Below are 22,219 nucleotides of genomic sequence, written 5' to 3' on the forward strand. Positions count from 1 at the left end.
TACTGACTTATAAAGCCCTAAACGGCTTAGCTCCAGTCTATTTAACGGATCTTCTATCGCCCTATAATCCATCGCGCTCTTTAAGATCACTAAATTCAAGGCTTTTGGTCATACCTAGGATATCCAGAACCACCAAAGGAGGGAGAGCATTTTCACATTTGGCTCCAAAACTCTGGAATAGTCTTCCTGATACTGTTCGTTGCTCAGACTCGCTCTCCCAGTTTAAAACTAGATTAAAGTCGCATCTCTTCAGCCAGGCATTCATATAATCCCACAGTTCAAACTACAATCCGGCCTCTAGCTCATAAATGCCAGAGGAGAACTGGCCCCCGACTGAGCCTGGGTTCTCCCAAGGTTTTTTTTTTCCCCATTAGGTCACCTGATGGAGTTTTAGGACACCATTAGGTCACTTGATGGAGTTTTTCGGTTCCTTGCCACTGTTGCCTTTGGCTTGCTTAGTTGGGGATATTTTGGGGATATTTAATTTAATTTTATCAATCAATAAATTCCTCTTGAAACAAACTTTGTTGTATTATTTAAATGTAATACTGTGAAGCTGCTTTGATACAATCTGTATTGTGAAAAGCGCTATACAAATAAACTTGACTTGACTTGAAACTTGACTTTCCGCAAGCCTACTCTGCTCTGATTGGTCAGACGGCCCAGTCTATTGTGATTGGTCTGTTGCTCACAACATGTGTCGAAAATGAACCACCAATTACCATATCTGAATATATCTATATATATCAATATCTGAAGCTCCAGAGGCTTCCTCCGCGTTGGTTATTTCGTATCAATTCCAGCATGAATCCGCATCCTTGTGAAGTGCATGCAAAGTGAATTTGCAGAGCTGAAAACAGCATCTTCTCGACATGTCAACACACAAACCAAGGCACAACTACAGTGTTTGAGGGCAGGTTGAATTAGATGTTGTTCACGGGCAGCAAATGAAGTCCATAGGCTTGCATTATGTAAATTTGGTTACATTGTTATGCAGATACCTCATAAGAAGTGAGACTGGAATTGATGTCGACTCATTTCGGCAGTTCAGAATCGATTCTTTCTTTTAGGAGAAAATTACTTTATTTGTAGTGCAACTTTGATATTTAATACTTTGCAGACCTTTTACAAACAACTAGCTATATTACACACTGCACGAAAGTTTATATATTTGAAAAAGCATAATAGGGGCACTTTAATATCTCATGCAATTAAAAAATCATAACCAACAACTGACAATCAACAAATGCCAAATAAAATTCCTGGCACACGACTAAACCCTTATCAAAACCGTTTTTCTTTTAGACTGAGGTAAAAGTGCATTGACATTTGCGTAGGCTACTGGCAAGCTCTGTTTATTTGTTTATCATGCAGGTTCATTGATAAAACAATTTACCTTCATTCATTTTCCATGGTGTTTATGCTTTACTATTTGTGCTATACAGGCAACAGCCATCTGTATAAGTGCTACACATTGAATTCTTCCTAAATAGGCTACTTTTGAATTAATCTGTTTATTATCAGTATCACATCAGATCTGTGGATGTCTATAGCCTACATTAGCTTTATGATTAAATATTTTAAATGAAAAAAGACAAACTTATTACATTATTGAGTTATGTCAACTGTGTTCAATGTAATTGGTTAAATCTGTAGCTTGCAGTAACACGAATATGGATTAATCTGAAGCATATAAAAGCAGTGGTATAAGGCTCCACTAAGACCATGAAATGTTCAGGAGAGTACAAACTTCGGTGAACTTGTCCTCGTTTAAACTGCCGTGTATAAAGAGGAACTCTCCTGTTACATAATGATTCAGAAACGCAACTATGGTGACGGAGTGTATGTGTGAGATACCGTATTGTGTGTGTGTTATCAGCCTGTGGCAGCAAAGTTATGTCATTGACATTGAGCGCTCAGCTTCTGCTCAGCATGTTGTCATTTTTCTGGAGAAACGGAGTGGAGACTCCGGAACCGCTTAAAGCAGACGTGTCAGGTAAAGTTTCTGCAGACTGCACGGGACATATTCATGTAAGGAACACTTATGAGGGTAAAATGATGTCATAAAGAATTGCATGGGCAGGGTAAGATTTGTGAAACTGTAAATAAGATTGCAAGCGTAAATTAAATTTGCATGCACAAGAGAAGATTTGTAAAGGTGTAAATCGCCTTTCAAGTGTAAGAAAAATATATTTGCAGCATTTTACTGTTATTCGTAAGTGTAATTTATGTATTGTGAAACTGCAGCTTAAAATAAATAGGATCGGTATTCTTCTGACTTCCATTTTTTCGCGCTTAAATACGGCCAAAAGTATTGCAGGCCTGTGAACAGCAATTTGCAACCGAAAGCAACAGAGTCAGGAACTGCAAAACAGATTAATTACGTAAAATCAAACTTTGTGTAAAAAAATAAACTGTTGCAAATGTCTAAATGGCTTGTTGTGTGCATGGGGCAAAAAAGTTCCCGAAATAACCCGATTTGTACAGTTGCGTCTTTCTTTAACCTGCGCTTACAGTTTTTGTAACAATTCTCTCTCACTCACTGAGTTTTGCAAGTGCGAAGGAGGGCGGGTCCACCTTCTTCATGTAGCCAATCAAATGAGCTTCTCGCTGGCTCTCGATTTACTCTTATCTGATTGGTTCTATAAACACGCCAGTAAAGTAATTTTTCAATTAACTGTCATAACAGTATTAGCAGACTGTCTGTTTAATATCTGCTAACTCTTTATTGTGATGCTCCTCCAACAAACATTCTACTGACTATAAGTAACTTTGCAACTACATGTCAACTTCTAACCCTACCAGTGTATTTATAATCTACTTACACTCTAATGAGAGATAGTAGACATGTAGGTGCAACGTTACTTATAGTCAACAGAATGTGTAAAAGGAACTATCAAAATAAAGTGAAACCGATTTTGATGACATCAAGCTGCACTTCAGCTTCTCATCTGATTTTCTGTCCAATCAAATGCTCTCTAGAATCTAATAGCTGTTCCATATGTCCCGCCCTGTCTTCCTGTTTCAGTGGAAAGTACGTCAACATACTGAATGATGCTGCTCGTTTCAAGGCACTTCAGTGAGCCATTAAATTCGGAATATCTTATACTTTCTGTTGAAGCCATTGCTACACGTTATTGCTTCTTAATTAAAATGTAAAAAATAAATAATAATAATACAAATAAAATAAAACTTTTAAAATTCATAGAGTGCAACAGTCCGGTTCCAGAAGTAAATGTGGAAATCCCATTCATGTTTGAGATACTAATCCCAAAATGATTGCTGGCACATTGAGACTCACCATAATCAGCATACCAAATTTCACAACTCGGACAAACAACCATATCACTTTGGACTATTAGTTAATCATCCACCCAAATATTGTGATTTTGCACCTTTTTGCTCCCTGAATTGACACACTTCTCATAGATTTGCTGAAAGCCACATTACACTACAACCTCAATGACCTGCTCAGTTCACACACTGAATTGTCTGCTTTATTTAGGCTCCATCCCACCATGGCTTCAGGGGACACTTTTGCGCAATGGTCCTGGTCTGTTCTCAGTTGGTAACACTTCATACAAGCACTGGTTTGATGGAATGGCACTCATTCACAGTTTCACCTTTAAAGATGGTACGTCGGGTGCATGGGCAAGAACCTTTTAAATTACATTTATGGAAAGTACTACAATGAACATTGTTGCAAAAATCTGCAAGGTGCATGTGACATTTTACTAAATCTAGGAAAGTGTTAACAGAGTATTGGATGAGCCATAAACAATAAAATTGTCATTTTCCAGGGGATGTGTTTTACAGGAGTAAATTCTTGAAGAGTGAAACATTCAAAAAGAACATTGCTGCCAATAGGATTGTTGTGTCTGAATTCGGGACCATGGTATACCCAGATCCCTGCAAGAATATATTCTCTAAGTAAAAAGATCATTCTTTCTGGACTTTTTCAATTTTGTAATAAATCCAATCAAAATGACCTGGATAATTGCTTCGTGTTGCTTTGTAGAGCCTTCAGTTACCTGGTGAACGCCATTCCGGATTTCACAGATAATAATCTCATTAACATCATAAGATATGGTGAAGATTATTACGCATCATCAGAAGTGAACTACATTAACAAAATTGACCCACTGACACTCGACACATTAGGAAGAGTGAGTCCAAATGTATTCATTATTTCAATTGTTTGTTCTACCAACTGCATCTCAAGATATTTTTATTTTCAATTTGCTGCTGATAAATTGTCCTTTATTATCTTTTCAGACGAACTACAGAAACCATATCGCCATCAACTTGGCGACCGCACACCCTCACTATGATGATGAAGGGAACACGTACAACATGGGCACTGCCATTATGAACTTTGGCAGACCGAAATATGTTATTTTCAAGGTGCCCGCCAATGCCTCAGGTAACCAGAGAAATAGCATTCCTTATACAGTACCATGTTAATCTCTTAAGACCCATTCACACCAAGAACGGTAACTATAAAGACAACTATAACGATAAATATATTAGTGTCCCCACCGACGCTCAACATTGTTTCGTTTATTCTAAGCACGTTCTGCAGTTTTGTCGTCTGCCGCTTTAAATGCTCGAGCTCTTCAAAACACGGTGGATTCTGATTGGCTGTTAATCATTCATCAGCTGGAAAAAATTAATCTGAAAGCAATTCCAATGATAATATTGTCTATCTGTGCTGTTATCGTTATAATTGTGGTGTGGACTCTGCTATTCTTTTACATTTAGAAAGATTTTTAAAACTATATTGGTAACATTATAGTTATCATCCTTGGTGTGGACGGGTCTTTAAACTTGTTTTGAATCCTTTGATGGGACTAAGACATTTTTTGAATGGTACCAAACCCATTAAATGAACACACAACAAATTGTAGACATTATTAGAAAAAAACTAAATGGTCCTAAAAATTGTCAACTGGCAAAAAATATTAAACAGTTCTGCGGCAATTTCTATATGTAAAGTATTTTTGGGTGTGCAGATTCAGTTTATAAATAAAAAGAGGAATCAGCACTACAAACAAACTCAAAGTTCAAGGTCCATTGAAAAAGTGCTGAAGATAGTCCAAGATGGACTGAAACGTTTGCTCTTTGTTTTCTTTTTCTTTTTTGTGCATAGTCACATATTTGTTAGGTATTTTGTTGTCGCTTTATATGAGAATCTTCAGTACAATATTTTTCAGTGGACCTTGAACTTTGAGTTTGTTTGGTGTGCAGATTCTTCTTTTTGTTTTTCATAAAAAAATAGTCACACTTGTGATCGCCACGGTCAAAGATGACCAGCATAGGAAATACAAAAAATACACAGCAATTTTTTGGGGTACAATATACAAATCAGCCACAATAAAGTAGTCTTCGATAATCTCTAAATATATTTCCAAATGCATAACCTAATAAAAGTAATTATGTCTGAATATACTCTTATAAGCAACAACTGAATTCACAGTCTTATATATTATGTATATATTTATATATATGTCACAATATGTGGCTGTAGTAATGAGCACACAACAAATGGAGTACAAACAAATACTCTTTAATCCAGATACCACTAGGAGAATGCAGGAGAACAGAATAACCAGATGAAACGCAAAGGATACAGGACAATGGACTGAGGAAACTGAGGGCTTAAATACAGATTGAGTAATCAATGGAAAACAGAACAGATGTTTGGAACTAATTAACAACCAAGGAAACTAACTAAGCAACACAGGAACATTCCGGTAGATGGGAACAGGGAAAACAGAACCTGTATTAATTGAAAATAATATGAAATCGTTTTTTTAATATGTGACCCTGGACCACAAAACCAGTCACATGGGTCAATTTTTTGAAATTGAGATTTATACATCAATGTAAAAATGAATAAATAAGTTTCCATTGATGTATGGTTTGTTGTGATAGGACAGTATTGGGCCGAGATATGACTATTTGAAAATGTGGAATCTGAGGGTGCAAAAAAATTTAAACGTTGAGAAAATCGCCTTTAAAGTTCAATTTAAAATAAAAAATGTTATTCCCTTTCGAAGGGAACTCGACACTACGTCATAGATGCTTTGGGGAACGCCTCAGGCGTGACAGGTGTCTGAAATCAAATATCAACTCACGGCAATCATGTTGACCGGCGACAGCCCGTGAATCATCAGCTTGATTGATTAACGCGCGGCCAGGATGTATAAAAGGGAGCCTTGAGAACATGACAACATCTTTTCGTCTTCAGGGACTGTTTGTCTGTTTTAGAGAATATCACTTTGAAGAGGCATTAAGAGCACGCATGGCTCTCGAGAGAGCCTCTTGTGCAAGCTGTGAGCGTGTTTCATTTGAAGACGCTCCGCTCTCGTCTGACCCTTTTTTCGAGGGAGGGGGGTCAGCATTTGAGCCCCATGGTGCACGCGATCTGTGAAATAATACTGTTGGGTGCGAGGCATTCACAGTCAGCTCCTGAGGGTGCTGGCAGTGTTCATTGAGAAATATCTCGGTGTGCGTGCATCCGTGCGCTTTCGGATGTTTCAACCTAGCACCTGTTGACTTTCTTCTCGAGGGATGAAAGCCAATTATATTTTAATTCAGCCTACCATCCAGACCGTGTTTCACTTATCCAGTGTTTTTGGCTGCATTTAATTCTGAGGAATTAAAATGATACACTGCAGGTGTACTGTCTGGTCTTTTTGTAAAATGGTTTTTGTGCGCAAATAACATTTTTTGTTTCTCTTACAGACCACGTCTCCTGTATAGAGTGACTGTTAAGGAGTACTTTCCAAAAAAACATATGTGGTGTTCAGGTAATATTGGGTTATAGGCCTCACCAGGCCTTCCTGAATATGAGCTCCCACATTCTGTGGTTATCAGGTCAGAGGCTTCACCAGGCCTTCCTGAATATGAGCTCCCACATTCTGTGGTCTGTTTATGGCATGTGTCAGGTCTCCTCTCCTCTCAGAGTCATCCTGCTGAGCCCTCCATATATACTGTCGGCCGTGTGGATCTGTTTATAGCATGTGTCAGGCCTCCTCTCCTTGGAGAGTCATTCTGCTGAGGCCTCCATAAATACATGTTCCAACTATACAGTTTGGCAGTTCTGGTCTGTACTCTAGCATGTGTCAGGCTTCCTCTCCTTCGAGAGTTATCCTGCTGAGGCCTCCATGCAAACAGCATTACAGTCGGAGTTGAGGAGTGGCCCCTCCCTCTCTGAGGGGGTGCCTTAGGCCCTTCACTCCATGAGCTCTGATGGTCCTACTATCTGTCAGGCCTCCTCTCCTTCGAGAGTCATCCTGCTGAGGCTTCCATGTGTACAGATGTTGCAGGTAGAGCCTTAGAAGTGGCCCCTCCCCCTCTGGGGAGCTGATTCAGGCCCTTCACTCCCTGAAGCTCTGATATATGTGCCAGGCCTCCTCTCCTTAGAGAGTCATCCTGTTGAAGCCTCCGTATACATAGTTAAGTCTGTAGCATGTGGAAGGCCGCTTCTCCCTTGAGAGTCATCCTATTAAGGCCCCATGCAACCAGCTTTGCAGGTGGAGCTGAGAGGTGGCCCCTCCCTCTCTGGGGGAGGTGCTTTAGGCCCTTCGCTCCCTGAGCTCTGGTAGTAAATAAGCTAGCTATCATAGGTATGCGTGTTGGTTTCCTCTCCATTGAGAGTCATCCTGCTGAGACCTCCATATATATACAGTCATATGTGTTAGGCCTCCTCTTATTCAAGAGTCATCCTGTTGAGGCCTCCATGCCAACAGCTTTGTAGATGGAGTCTTAGAAGTGGCCTAGCTATATGTGTTAGGCCTCCTCTCCTTCGAGAGTCATTCTGTTGAGGCCTCCATATATACAGTGGCCATCATAGGGATGTGTGTCAGGTTTCCTTTCCACTGTGAGTCATCCTGCTGAGACCTCCATATATACAGGCATGTGTGTTAGGCTTCCTCTTAGTCAGTTGAGGCCTCCATGCAAATAGCTTTGCAGGTAGAGTCCTAGAAGTGGCCCCTCTCTCTGAGGAGGGGCTTTAGGCCCTTCACTTCCTGAAGTTCCTTTTTATTGTCGAGCTAGCTCTCTTAGCTAAATGTGTCAGGCCTCCTCCCCTTTGAGAGTCATCCTGTTGAGGCCTCCATGCAAGCAGCATTTGAGTTGAAGTCTGAGAAGTGGCCCCTCCCTTTCTGAGGAGGTGCTTCAGGCCCTTCGCTTCCTGAGCTCTGATTATCGTCAAGCTAGCTCCCCTAGATATGTGTCAGGCCTCCTCTCCACTGAGAGTCTTCCTGCTGAGGCCACCATATACATAGTTAAGCTGTCTATGGTTAGATATGTGTTAGGCCTCCTCTCCATTGAGAGTCTTCCTGCTGAGGCCACCATATACATAGTTAGGCTGTTTATGGTTAGATATATGTGCCAGGCCTCCTCTCTTTAGAGAGTCATCCTGTTGAGGCCTCCATATATACAGTTGGCTGTTTTGGTTTATACTCTAGCATCTGTCAGGCTTCCTCTCTTTGAGAGTCATCTTGTTGAGGCCTCCATGCAAGCAGCATTTGAGTTGAAGTCTGAGAAGTGGCCCCTCCCTCTCTGAGGAGGTGTTTCAAGCCCTTCGCTCCCTGAGCTTTGATTATGGTTGCTAGAAATGTTTTAGGCTTCCTCTCCTTTGGGAGTCATCCTGCTGAGGCCTCCATATATACAATTCGGCTTCACTCCCTAAAAGAGTGCAGTAGTTATATTCTAGCATGTCAGGCCTCCTCTCTTTCGAAGAGTCATCCTGCTGAGGCTTTCATGCAAAGGGTATTGCAGGCAGTAGTTTAGAATAAGGGCCCTCTCAATATCGAAGAGTTGTTTTTAGCCTTTCTCTGTCTGAGCTCTGTATTATGAACTTTTCACACTTTGAGAATAAGTTCTGGAGACCACGTTGGTGTAAATGTGCAGGCTTCCTCTGCTCTCTAGTCTTCCTGTGGAGGCTGCCGCTCCCCTTAGGTCTAAACAGGTTGTTGGCTTCAGCATTAAGCGTGATAGCCTCCCTGGCATGGGGGTCGTTTTTGGTCCCCCCGAAAGGGTCAGAGGCCTCAATAGGCCTTCCTGAGTATAAGCACCCACATACAGTGGTTATCAGGTTATAGGCCTCACCAGGCCTTCCTGAATATGAGCTCCCACATGTTGTGGTTATCAGGTCAGAGGCCTCACCAGACCTTCCTGAAGGTGAGCTTCCTCATACTGTATGTGTTTTCACTCAGCATGGTTTTCAGGTAGTAGGCCTCTCCAGGCCTCCCTGGAGTTGAGTTCCAACATATTTTGAGTTTCCACTTAAGGTGGTCTTCTGGTAGCAGGTAGTAGGCCTCTCCAGGCCTCTCTGTAAGTTAACTCCCATGAACTTCCTTAGGCCCTCACAGGCCTCCTCAGTGGTTTGAAACACAAACACTGGGTAGAGAAACTCCCCTCGCTGGCAAGGGTTGTAAAGCACTATGCTGAGTCATACTCTCCAGGATATCCCGTCTCTGAGATCCGGGCCGAGTGGTTCACTGCCTGCTTCGCAGTCCCTCGGGCTGGATGCCTTACTTAAAGGCAAGTGTCCAGAGGCTCTGTATTCAGACAGACAGGAAGTGGCCAGACTGTAGTGTCTTATGTAGTGACACCAGGTCAGGCCTGCCTGGCGGAATTTCAGGTGGCACGTTCCCCTGAATAGTGACTGGCTGGGGTTCCCTCGGGTCCCCTAGCCACATTCCCTAGAAGGGACCCCTTCTATTTTTTGAATTGTGGTCCTAGGCCTTTGAGCTGGCCCAGGTAGACCTTCCTTTTAAACTATGGAGGTTTTCTGTGGTATATTTTAGCTTGGGCTATGACTGTAGGGAGTGCTGTCACTGACAGCCCAGTGTGACCTGAGGGTGAGTCGTTCTAGCGTCATTTGAATTGCTGGTTCTGACAGTTGTCACTGCCATTGGGCATGCACTCCCCTCAGCATGGCGGAGTGGGTATTTCGTTCCCCAAAGCGTCTATGACGTAGTGTCGAGTTCCCTTCGAAGGGGACCGTCTCAGGTTACGACTGTAACCTATGTTCCCTGAGAACAGGGAACGAGACACTACGTCTCCCTGCCATGCCTCGGGGCCTGCCTACCAACAGTCCCTTCAGACGATAGGATGTTGTCATGTTCTCAAGGCTCCTTTTTATACATCCTGGCCGCGCGTTAATCAATCAAGCTGATGATTCACGGGCTGTCACCGGTCAACATGATTGCCGTGAGTTGATATTTGATTTCAGACACCTGTCACGCCTGAGGCGTTCCCCAAAGCGTCTATGACGTAATGTCTCGTTCCCTGTTCTCAGGGAACATAGGTTACAGTCGTAACCTGAGACGTTCGCGATTGTGCTGCATTCACTCACAAAAATACGTTTTATATATTTACAGTCGGAAATTTACAAAATATCTTCATGAAACATGATTTTTAATATCCTAACAATTTTTGGCATAAAAGATGTTTTTGTAATTTTGACCCATTCAATGTATTGTTGTATATAATAATATTTGTATTATTTTATATATATAAATATATATATATATATAAACATTTAGAGGTAAATATTGTCTAGTACCATGAAATCCACACAAAATACGAAATATTAAAGAATAATTATTATAGAAACAAAATGAAGTACATTCATTTAATTAACACAAACAAAAAATGTTACGCTTATTATCTTCAGTCTGTTTCAACAGCCAAAAATCACAAGTGTGACCCCTAAAAGCGAGGAATACTATAGATGGGCCGTATTTCAGAAAGAACACCTACACAATGTATGTAATTCTTATTGCAGATAAAGGGAAGGATAAGCCAGCCCTCAGGAAGGTGGAACAAATTTGCTCCATTCCTTTCCGCTCCTCGTTGTACCCAAGTTACTTCCACAGCTTTGGCATGACGGAGAACTACATTATCTTTGTGGAGCAGGTCTTCAAGCTGGATATCCTCAAACTAGCCACGGCTTACTTCAGAGATGTCAACTGGGGCAGTTGCCTGAAATTTGACAAAGATGACATTGTGAGCTAAATTTCAGTTTTTTTCATCTAAAATAGTACTTTATCCATTCGTTTAAATTTTTCAGTAACTGTCCAAAATAATCTAACAAATGGTTTTGATCACCATATAGACACTGATCCATCTGATCAATAGGAAGACTGGGAAAACTGTGAGCACAAAGTACCACGCAGATCCATTTGTGGTCTTCCATCACATCAATGCTTATGAGGAAGATGGCCATGTCGTCTTTGACTTGATTACATACCAGGACAGCAATCTGTACAATATGTTCTACCTACACAACATGAAGCAAGATGTTGCAGAGTTTATAGAGACCAACAAGGACTTCTCTCGACCAACATGCCAGCGGTTTGTCCTTCCTCTCAACATAGACAAGGTAAAACAGGTAATATACAGTAAAAAGGATTGAATTGCATGAGGCATCATTCCTTAGTCTTTATGGACAAATTGGAGCAAGAAAACTCTTAAGCATTTTTCTGTAAATTTATCAAATGGAATCCAACTAAATTATGACCAATTTTCAGATTTCATATGCACTTAGATTTGATCAAAGTCCCTTTAAGGCAAGTCATTTCACTCGGCGGCCATCTTTGAAACAACGCTCGGGCAGCTAAGATTACGATTAAATTTCATGTTTGAAATCACTAATGAAATCTGACGACAACTGTCTCATAAATTTTGTTTCTAAATGTTCAAATCATGACGAAAAACTGCCTTTTTCAGGCTGGACCAGCCACTGCGCATGTGCAGTCATAAGCACTCGTCTCAGAACACTGATTGTTTTTAAAGGCATACTATGCAGTTTTCTTTCTTGTCAAACAGCGACTCTAGGGGTACTTGTATTTAACGTGACTGTCGTAAATACCACTCATGCAGAGCCGTCTCTGCACTCACGGCCTGATCCCCTCCCCGCTTTCTTCGTTTTCTTCGTCGACTCTGCCATGATTCACGTCTGAAATGCGTGCTAGTGTCTTCCATAGAGGCTGCTTCATATGTTGTTGATGTATGTGACGTCGTGCCGTAAAGCAAGTCGTGATTGTCGCGAGATTTGGCGGGGCGCCACCTCTCAAACTTGCATTGCAGGTTTTGCCAGCGTGCCATAGAAACTATGGCCAGTGCCAGCGTGCCCCCCCTGCTTTGCTATCGGGATGATTCGCCCTACAACGAGTTCGTTTACCATGGAAATGACTTCAAAGCTGTTATATTAAGGTACACATCTTGCATAGTGTGCCTTTAAATCAGCCGGCAGCTGCAGTGACGCGATGACTTTACCAATTGGTGATTGGCTCTTTTATTTAGAAGACGGGACCATATTGCGCGTTGCACTTTCTCCCATTCATAGTGATATGAGTGCACCGTCTTTGCATACCTAAAGTCTTTGATTTGATTAGATTTATCTTAATACTATAAACCTTTTTTCTTATGATATCAGGAAACTCCACCAGGCACCAACCTGGTCGTGCTGCCGGACACAACAGCCACAGCAGTGCTGCAGGAGGACGGCTCACTCTACTGCACCCCTGACACTATTTTTGAGGGTGATTCCTAAATTTAAAACTTGGTCATTCTTTAATCATTTTTTTTTTTTCTCTCTCATGTTGACTTACTGTGTGTTGCTTGTATGATCACAGGTCTAGAATTACCAGGTATCAACTACAAATTCAACAGTAAGAAGTACAGATACTTCTATGGCACCAGGGTGGATTGGTCACCCTATCCAAGCAAGGTATATATTTCAATTCATTTACTTGAACCTTGTTTGCCAGTTGAGCTTTAAGACCACATTAACATTTTCTGCAAAAAATGCAATGATTTATCAGTAGTTTCTCTTGTTGTATAGATCGCAAAAGTTGACATAGTTACCAGGACACATAAAGTGTGGACAGAGGAGGAATGTTACCCATCTGAGCCAGTGTTTGTGGCATCTCCGGATGCTGTTGAAGAAGATGATGGTGAGTATTTAATGGAAATATTGGACATTTTTGCAAAATATGAAGAATGTTTCTGCGTAATGCAGGCTGACAGAATAAAAGATTTGAAAACAGTTAACTAGTTCAGTCATGAAACTCTAGACGGCTCAAATCCTTCACATGCAATCTGCTAGCAATCACATCATTAGCACATGGCAAAAGCTGATTCTGCAGCCAATTATATTTCTTGCTCAACATTTTAATATTCTGGTTCCATGTTTGCTGTAGGGTAGGGTAGTTCCTCTAAAACCCTCCCCCTTCCCCAGCTCCACCTGCCTAGATCTACTAGGGGATTTATGTATGTCTATTAATGCAGCAGCAGCATAACTTACATGCTCTCAGCGGTTTGTCTGTGTATCTGTTAGCAGAAGCAAGTCCATTCTTGCTCTGAATCAGCAGCAGTGTAGCAGAATTAGTCCACCAAGACCAAAAACATTACTATGCTTAAAAGTATTCAGTGTTGTCATGATCGAACTCTATTTAATCAATTGCAAGTTGATTCTTCTTTGTTAAAATTGTGTGGCACATGAAGAACTGCTCCGAGACTTAAGTTGAAGATCCAAATGCAGCTTTATTGAGACAATCCAGAATAGTAATCCATATAACAGGCATAAGGGCAAAATGATAAAGCAAACAATCCAAACTTACGATAGAGTCCAAAAATACAGGCAAACAATGATATCCAGGACAATGAGAGAAGAACAAAAACAAGCGAAGGGAAAGGAAAGGAAAGAAAAGAAAAGAAAAGAAAAGAAAAGAAAAGAAAAGAAAAGAAAAGAAAAGAAAAGAAAAGAAAAGAAAAGAAAAGAAAAGAAAAGAAAAAAAGAGGCTCTCAGAATAGCAGTGTTACACAAAACAAGACTATGCAAGGGTAATCACACTCGGATACTGGGAAATGAGGTCCACAATGGGAAGGCCCAGGAGTCGGGAGGAGTGCCCTCTGGTGGAGATTAAGGGCACTCCAGCTGACGGATGTCACTATGAGGTTCCATGATGATTAGGCAACTCTCACTATAGAAGAAAGATTTTGTAATTATGCTGTTTTGACAAAACATACAGTAAGTGATTTTTCCTAATTTTCAGGTATTATCCTGTCTTCTGTGGTTTCATTCAATCCCCAAAAGCCACCTTTCCTAGTGGTCCTGGACGCTAAGTCCTTTGAAGAGATCGCTCGCGCTGCCATTGATGCTACTATTCATATGGACCTGCATGGGCTTTTCATCCATGAGAAGTCTACCTAAAATGGAAATCAAAATGATGCACCAACCCATTGTGCAGGGTTTAAAGAACAATTCAAATTTGTTTATATTTGTAAATTTATGTATACGAAATATAAGAAGAGAAACAAGATCTAAAAGGAGAAATGAGTATATAATTTTTTTTTACATTATTGTAAATTGTATTATATTTTTACAGACATTCCGTAAAACAGGCTATTGTTACATTGTAACATGACTATATAAAATTATCTCTCCTTAATTGTTTGTGACAATTGAGTGGATTTTAAATTATAAATCCTGTAATTTATTATTCCTAATCTAGCCCTTTCATAAACCTGGCAACAAATGTATTGTTACAGCGGCGCTAATATGTTTCTCATTTGTAAGACGCTTTGGATAAAAGCATCGGCTAAATGAATGATCATTTTTATAGACATTCTGTCCATAAAACAGGCTGTTGTGATGCATGCAATTTAAGATTATCTGTTCATTGAGTTTAAAGCTGTAAAACATTATTTTACTGTAATTATTTGTATTGTGGTGCCATTTTTATCATCTATGACATCTTATCCAGAGAATAAAGAGCAGCCAATTACTTCTGATGCTGATAATGCAATGACTTTGGACTAATTTTGAGAGTAAAGTTCAGAAAGAGCAATGTACAGTTTGGATAACTATGAATAAATTAGTTTATTTTTAATCACAAATCTGATTGGACTCAGCCAATGGCGTGTTTCAATCTCATAATTGCCAGGGCGTCACTATGTGGTGCCTAATGTTTCTTGAAGTCTCCCTACATGCGGAATCTTCCTTGAATGTGAGGCTATAGGATTTTTTCATGCTTAGTATAACTCTGATTGGGCAAAAGTATAAGCATATCTTTCCTCAGCAAGCCACGTGATCTGAGTCATTCATATCACAAGTTTTCTTGAAAGCACTATCTTATCTTTTAACAAGATGTTTCCTAAGACTACAATTATGATAAAGTAAGGCAGTAAATATTTTCCATGTGCTCATAACAAAAGACAGCTTGCATGCATTAGTATTTACCACAATTAGTAATTCATAAACACAGTCCTTAATCAGATTGCATGGAAGGATGTTTTTCATAACAGATCATTGTTCAAAACTGCGAACAAGTTTTTAGTTCTACAACAGTTTTGCTAATGTTCCCATTAAGTTAGGAAAAAGTAAAAAAAAAAAAGTATGTTCTCTGAATGTTTAAACATCCAGTTTTTACATGTTTTAAATAAGGGTTTTCGTGGCTTTGCGAACTTCAAGGAAACATTTAATTTGATAATTTTTTTAACATTATGGGAATGTTACTTTTAAATGTTCTCTGGATGTTCTGAAACAAGTAGTAACATTTAGAAATTGTTCAACGAATGTCCAACTACTGTAAAAAAAAAAAAAAAAGTGCTGCTTAAAATGTTTAAGTACAATCAACATGGATGTTTAAGTCATATCTACTTAAATTACATTAAACTGACTTAAAAAAATGGTCAAATCTTGAAAAATCAAAGTTTGATTTGAATTTCGATCAGTTAAAGCAATGCAAAAACATATGTTGTCATAACTTATTGATTATATATATTTATTTACAGTGAATGTTTCTGAAAAAAAATCTCCATGAACAATGTATAAATAATGCTATTGTTATTAAGACCATAACTTTGAATGGACATTCTATTAATGTTACTTAATAACTTTGAGAGAACCTTGTCAGAAGGTTAGCCAAAGTTAAGAGAACATTCACTGTTAGCTGGGAAGTTCCTTCTGAAATGTTGTTCCCATTCCAGTAATGAAACAAAGGGAGCTTAGAGAGAAATGAGCAGCATCATTGCATGCATTCTATGAAATTATTTTTGAAACAGCAAACTCTGTTGAAGCTTAAAGGTTAGTGTAGTGGCTCTTATGCGGTGCAAATTGATTCAGATTCTTCCTTCTCCTCTGTCTGCATATGGCCACGGCTCTTGAAAAGGCCAATTTTTATGATCTTTCAGTGCAGTGATCATGTGGCCTTATTTCACTATCTGTATTATCATGGTGGTTATCAGTAAATTTAGAGCAAGGTCAAGAAGAAGGCTGGAATATTAACAAATCAGTGAATGATATATATGGCTATGTGAATAGTCCAATTGCACCAAAATACCATTCTGTAATGTTGTGAGAAGCATTTTAAATAAGTACACTCTTAGAAAAAAAAAAAGGTTCAGGGTTCAGTCAGGCGCTTAACATAGCTTATACAGTAGAACCTTTTAGGGGTTATCATTTTATGGATATCAAGCGTAGCGTTAGTTCTCAGTCATGCTCGAACTTACTCTTCGTTGACTGACTCATGCTCGGCTGACTCTTAACTGATCCACGTCTACCTATAGGAAACTGCCTATATCCCTATATAATGTCCATTCAGTATTATCAGCAGCTTTATTGCGTTGCTCAGGAGCTAATTTCCCTCCGCCATCCCCAGCTCCTTCTTGTCAGGACTTGGCCTTCTGATTTTCCTCTTCAAATCAGATTGTCATTTATCTTGATTTATGTTGTTATGTTAAGAACAATAAGTTGAGTTAAGAACCCCTAAAGGCCCCAATATCCTCACGGCGAAGTTGTTTTTCGTTCTTCGCTTAGAGGTAAAACGAAGTTCAAAATACGTGAGCAGCGATGTACGTTTATCGAACATCAGACGCCGCCCACACTGCCGAGAGCGACGGATTTATACCATGGTCTGGGTGAATACTCGATTCTGATTGGCTGCAGGGTGTCATTAAAAAGTGATAGAGGACACCTAGTAAATAAACCGTCAGGCGTAACCAGGGAAACCAAGTTATTGTTTGTAAAAACGTTATATTTCGATTGTAAAACTAATTAAAATATAAACTAATGTTTTAAAAATGTGTTATTTGGCAAGTGACCATGGTATAAGCGGGTTAATGCCCTTCGAGGTGTCCATTGTCAGGTATTAATGGACTTCGGCGGAGGCAACCGGACGGTTCACGCCTCGCCGTCGTCCATTAATACCTGACAATGGACACCTCGTCGGGCATTAACCCTTACATGTAAATATGTGCTGCACGCTTTCCTCATTAACAAAATTAACACACAACAAAATAAAAATAAAATTAAAAAAACAGTGAGCATTTTTTTAAATAAAACATAAGAAAAGCAAACTCTGCAATAAGGTACTCTAGTAAAGTTACGTCGCTTTTATTTATATAGCTTTTTACACAATAGATTGCATAAAAAAAACAGGTTTGCCGTATTAAACATGAAAAACTGTGTCCGTGTCTCGTTTTATCAGAAGTACAACTTCATTTTCTACTATAAAGCAGATCATCCACCTCCAGTGTGTTCATGTTTTCACTCGCGAATGTCTGACGTCGACCGACTGAACAGGAGAAATGAAGCGGAAAAGATTTCCACGTGGAAGAAGGCGGAGCCTCAGCATACCTACCTATTACGTAATCGCCATGGACCAATGGTAGTACAAAGAGTTTAACCAGCCGTAGCAAGCTGTTTCGAACTTCCAAAACGGACTTCAAACGAAGTTTGTTTTGGCCTGATTTTGTTCAAAATTACGTCACATCAGTTCGTTCTTGGATTTCGCTTGAAGTATGTTGAAGTAATGCTCTTTAGCAGCACATACATTGTAAGGCAAAATTATTTGTAGCACCCTTTAATAAGCACTTGCTCTTTGTGATTAGAGTTCCAATATGTGATCATCAGACCTCAATGAATGAATGATTAAATGAAGGAATGAATATTTAGTTCAGTCATGAAAATTTAGAGGGTGCAGTCTGATTGGTCCTTTACATGCAATCTGCAAGCAATCACATGATTACCACATGGCACAAGCTGATTGGCCTTTGCTGCAACCAATGAGATTTCTTGCTCAATATTTAAATAGTCTGGTTCAGTGTTTGCAGTAGGGCAGTCAGCTGTATGCTATCAGAGTCCCTCTGAAACCCTCCACCTCCCCCAGCTCCACCTGCCTAGATCCGCTACGAGTTTTATGTATGTCTATTTCTTACATGGTCACAGCAGTGTGTCTGTGTTTTTAATTGGCAGTAGCAAGTCCATACTTGCTCCGTAGCAGCAGAAGCGAAGCAGATTTTAGTTCGCCAAGACCAAATACATTAACATTGCCATATTCTAAAACTAGTTGTCACGATTTAAATAAATAGTTGTTGATAATAAGGTGTGCTTTCTTTATAAAAGAGACCAAAATCTATTAAATACTCTTTTTTTTTTTTTTTTTAAAGAAATAAATGTGTAAATAGAGATTTGTTTCCCTCATGCTAGACACATTGCTGACCTCTTGACTATCATTTGTGATGCTTTACTGGCCATACTGTTTTTACCAAACCTTTTTTTTTTTAGACAGTTGACAGTTTTAGTGGATTGACACAGGATGGGTGGTCTAGAATGATGTACTTAACATGTTTCCAGTTGCCGTGTTAAATGCATAATGCCCCATGTGTTCATAATAGACTATCAATGCATTGCCAAGTGCATATTTAGGCTCCAAATATGTTATCATAATAATGAATGCTACATTAAACTGAAATGTATGTTTACTGTATGTTGTGCTGGCAGTTACAGACACCTAAAGTACCAGCATAAATGAATTTCTCCCATATTGCGATGTATTTATTGTGACGTCTATGGAAGCTTGTTTCCACCACGAAAAAAAATAAAAGGTGATTGCGACTTTTTGTCTCACAATTCTGACTTATTTTCTCTGAATTGCGAGTTTATATCTCACAACTTTGAGAAAAGAGTCAGAATTGTGAGATACACTAACCTAAAGGATTATTAGGAACACCATACTAATACTGTGTTTGACCCCCTTTCGCCTTCAGAACTGCCTTAATTCTACGTGGCATTGATTCAACAAGGTGCTGAAAGCATTCTTTAGAAATGTTGGCCCATATTGATAGGATAGCATCTTGCAGTTGATGGAGATTTGTGGGATGCACATCCAGGGCACGAAGCTCCCGTTCCACCACATCCCAAAGATGCTCTATTGGGTTGAGATCTGGTGACTGTGGGGGCCATTTTAGTACAGTGAACTCATTGTCATGTTCAAGAAACCAATTTGAAATGATTCGAGCTTTGTGATATGGTGCATTATCCTGCTGGAAGTAGCCATCAGAGGATGGGTACATGGTGGTCATAAAGGGATGGACATGGTCAGAAACAATGCTCAGGTAGGCAGTGGCATTTAAACGATGCCCAATTGGCACTAAGGGGCCTAAAGTGTGCCAAGAAAACATCCCCCACACCATTACACCACCACCACCAGCCTGCACAGTGGTAACAAGGCATGATGGATCCATATTCTCATTCTGTTTATGCCAAATTCTGACTCTACCATCTGAATGTCTCAACAGAAATCGAGACTCATCAGACCAGGCAACATTTTTCCAGTCTTCAACTGTCCAATTTTGGTGAGCTCGTGCAAATTGTAGCCTCTTTTTCCTATTTGTAGTGGAGATGAGTGGTACCCGGTGGGGTCTTCTGCTGTTGTAGCCCATCCGCCTCAAGGTTGTGCGTGTTGTGGCTTCACAAATGCTTTGCTGCATACCTCGGTTGTAACGAGTGGTTATTTCAGTCAAAGTTGCTCTTCTATCAGCTTGAATCAGTCGGCCCATTCTCCTCTGACCTCTAGCATCAACAAGGCATTTTCGCCCACAGGACTGCCGCATACTGGATGTTTTTCCCTTTTCACACAATTCTTTGTAAACCCTAGAAATGGCTGTTAGGGATGGCTGACGCGAAACAGTCGTTCCGAAGCTTTGCGAGATCCCGAAGCGCAGATGTTTCGAAACACTGATCCGAAGCGTGATTCAAAACACCCATGTCACGTGACTATGGCCAAACGAAGCCTCAAAGTGTTTCACTAAGTGTTTCATCAGGTGTGGTCCGCCGAATCAGCGTTTGATTGACACGGTCGGGAACAGACCACACAATCGCGCACATGTATAAAAGTGAAATCAACGCATATTGACCTCGTGGGTTTTTGTGAGAGGAGTTTGATTTTGAGATTTTTGGTGATATAGTGACAGTGCGATTTGATTAGTTATTGGCTATAGGCTTACATTTAAATTTACACAACACATTGACTGATAGGCTAGAGACAGACAGAGTATATAGTGACACATTAATAGATACATAGACATAAATATAGACAGCTAAATTAATAGATAGATACATATATAGATTATAGATACATATATAAATACATAGATAGATTATAGATAGATACATATATATACATAGATTATATCTAGATATATATCTAGGTACATATCTAGACACATAGATAGATTAATATATATAGATACATAGATATATTTGGATAGATAGATTTGGATAGATAGATAAAATGGAGGCTCCCCAGAAGAGATGCCGTATATCTGTGGTGTGGGAGCATTTCCGTTTAGAAATCCCAAATAAAGTGAGATGTGTGTATTGTGATTGGCAGCTAGCCTACTGCAACAATACATCATCCATGACGCGCCATTTGAGGAGAATTTTAAATTTGCGTATTTGCCCAGAACTCATGATCCACTAACTTCCTGGAAAGAGAGAGCAGTAATCTTTCCTCATTTGTATGTCCTAGCTAAAAAATATCTTTGCATGCCAGCAACAAGAGTCCCTTGTGAGAGGATTTTTTCAAAGGCTGGAGAAATTATCTGTAAAAAAAGAAGTAGGCTAAGTCCTTCCACAGCAGAGAAATTAATATTTTTTAATAAAAATCTCTAAAAAAGTGAGGCATTGTGGCTTGATTTCTTTTATTTATATTTATTTTCCAGGACCAAAATAACATTATGCACAGTGAGGAGCCTATAGGTTACAAGCATCACATATTACAAAAATACAATAATATATATATATATATATTTTTTTTAATGGCTCGTCAAGGTTGTTTCAGATCAACACCTGCAAGTGACCACTAGGTGTCACCGTTGAGACGGGTGTCGGATTGATTCGAAGCCTCGAAACAATATGGCCCATTTGGTTCAACTGTTTAATTGTTTCACGAAGCCTCGATCTGCCCACCACTAATGGTTGTGCGTGAAAATCCCAGTAACTGAGCAGACTGTGAAATACTCAGACCGGCCCGTCTGGCACCAACAACCATGCCACGCTCAAAATTGCTTAAATCACCTTTCTTTCCCATTCTGACATTCAGTTTGGAGTTCAGGAGATTATCTTGACCAGGACCACACCCCTAAATGCATTGAAGCAACTGCCATGTGAATGGTTGATTAGATAATTGCATTAATGAGAAATTGAACAGGTGTTCCTAATAATCCTTTAGGTGAGTGTATATATGGCTGCATCTGAAAACGTAGGCAGTTGACTTGTTGCCTCGATGCCCTATCAGGCAATGAGTTTGCAGGCAGCGTTTGCAGGCAGCGTTTGCACACGAAGGTACCTCACAAAACTGATTTCGGACAGACTTCTGAGGCAGTGTTACGGTTTAATTATCTACATCAAAATATCGTGAGCTTTGGTGAAAACTAAGGGCATTTTTCCACTGGGTTCGTTTGCTGCGGTCCGAACCCGAGTGCGCTAGTTCCCGGCGCCCCCCGCAGCGTTGGTCTGGTTTCACACTCAATTAGTTGTATCGAACCCAGGTGCGTTTGCAGTGATCTTACGTCATCGCAAACACACACGGAAAACGCATGGAGAATACAACTCGACTGAGCATAGCTGTAATTTGTCTGTTTTTTTGGTGCTATTATGCACAACATAGTGAGAGACAACTACGTTTATGTTCATTACATGGTGTAATTCAGCACATATCCAGGGGACGCCGTGTTTCTGCTGCTCGCAGAAGATTTTTCACTGATGCGACAGTGATACGCATGCGCGGGATACTATACTTCCTGAACAAGCACGCACCCGAGTCCGTGTTGCTTGCACATTAACGCGAACCGCGCCACGGTTCGGGAGCAACCGAGCTCAGACCACCTCCTCCAGGTAGTCTCGGGTTCGGTA

The 22,219-nt window shown here is 40.0% G+C and overlaps 1 protein-coding gene and 1 long non-coding RNA gene across 4 annotated transcripts in view; both read left to right on the forward strand.

Annotated features, from left to right (window-relative positions):
- LOC309493024 overlaps positions 1-17,268 on the forward strand; it is a 142,712-nt gene extending 125,444 nt beyond the window's left edge. Inside the window, exons 2-3 of the long non-coding RNA XR_014203768.1 lie at positions 16,985-17,156; positions 17,191-17,268. This is a non-coding gene — a long non-coding RNA (uncharacterized lncRNA). The remainder of the gene's footprint in view (positions 1-16,984; positions 17,157-17,190) is intronic.
- bco1l (beta-carotene oxygenase 1, like) lies at positions 1,798-14,807 on the forward strand. Of its 3 annotated transcripts, none has more exons than XM_082162057.1 (11): positions 1,798-1,996; positions 3,506-3,634; positions 3,801-3,930; positions 4,019-4,166; positions 4,276-4,423; positions 10,802-11,022; positions 11,132-11,407; positions 12,455-12,560; positions 12,654-12,748; positions 12,863-12,974; positions 14,076-14,807. In XM_082162057.1, the coding sequence occupies exons 1-11, from the start codon at positions 1,897-1,899 to the stop codon at positions 14,231-14,233; spliced, it is 1,623 nt and encodes a 540-aa protein (XP_082018183.1). In that variant the 5' UTR covers positions 1,798-1,896; the 3' UTR covers positions 14,234-14,807. The 3 variants fall into 3 exon arrangements, with proteins under 3 accessions (XP_082018183.1, XP_082018184.1, XP_082018185.1); XM_082162058.1 differs by having other exon boundaries at positions 1,799-1,996; positions 11,132-11,398; XM_082162059.1 differs by lacking the exon at positions 1,798-1,996 and having other exon boundaries at positions 3,521-3,634; positions 3,817-3,930.
- Positions 17,269-22,219: the final 4,951 nt, after the last annotated feature.

This window comes from Leuciscus leuciscus, assembly GCF_965113295.1.
Source record: "Leuciscus leuciscus genome assembly, chromosome: 2".
Taxonomy (NCBI): Eukaryota; Metazoa; Chordata; class Actinopteri; order Cypriniformes; family Leuciscidae; genus Leuciscus; species Leuciscus leuciscus.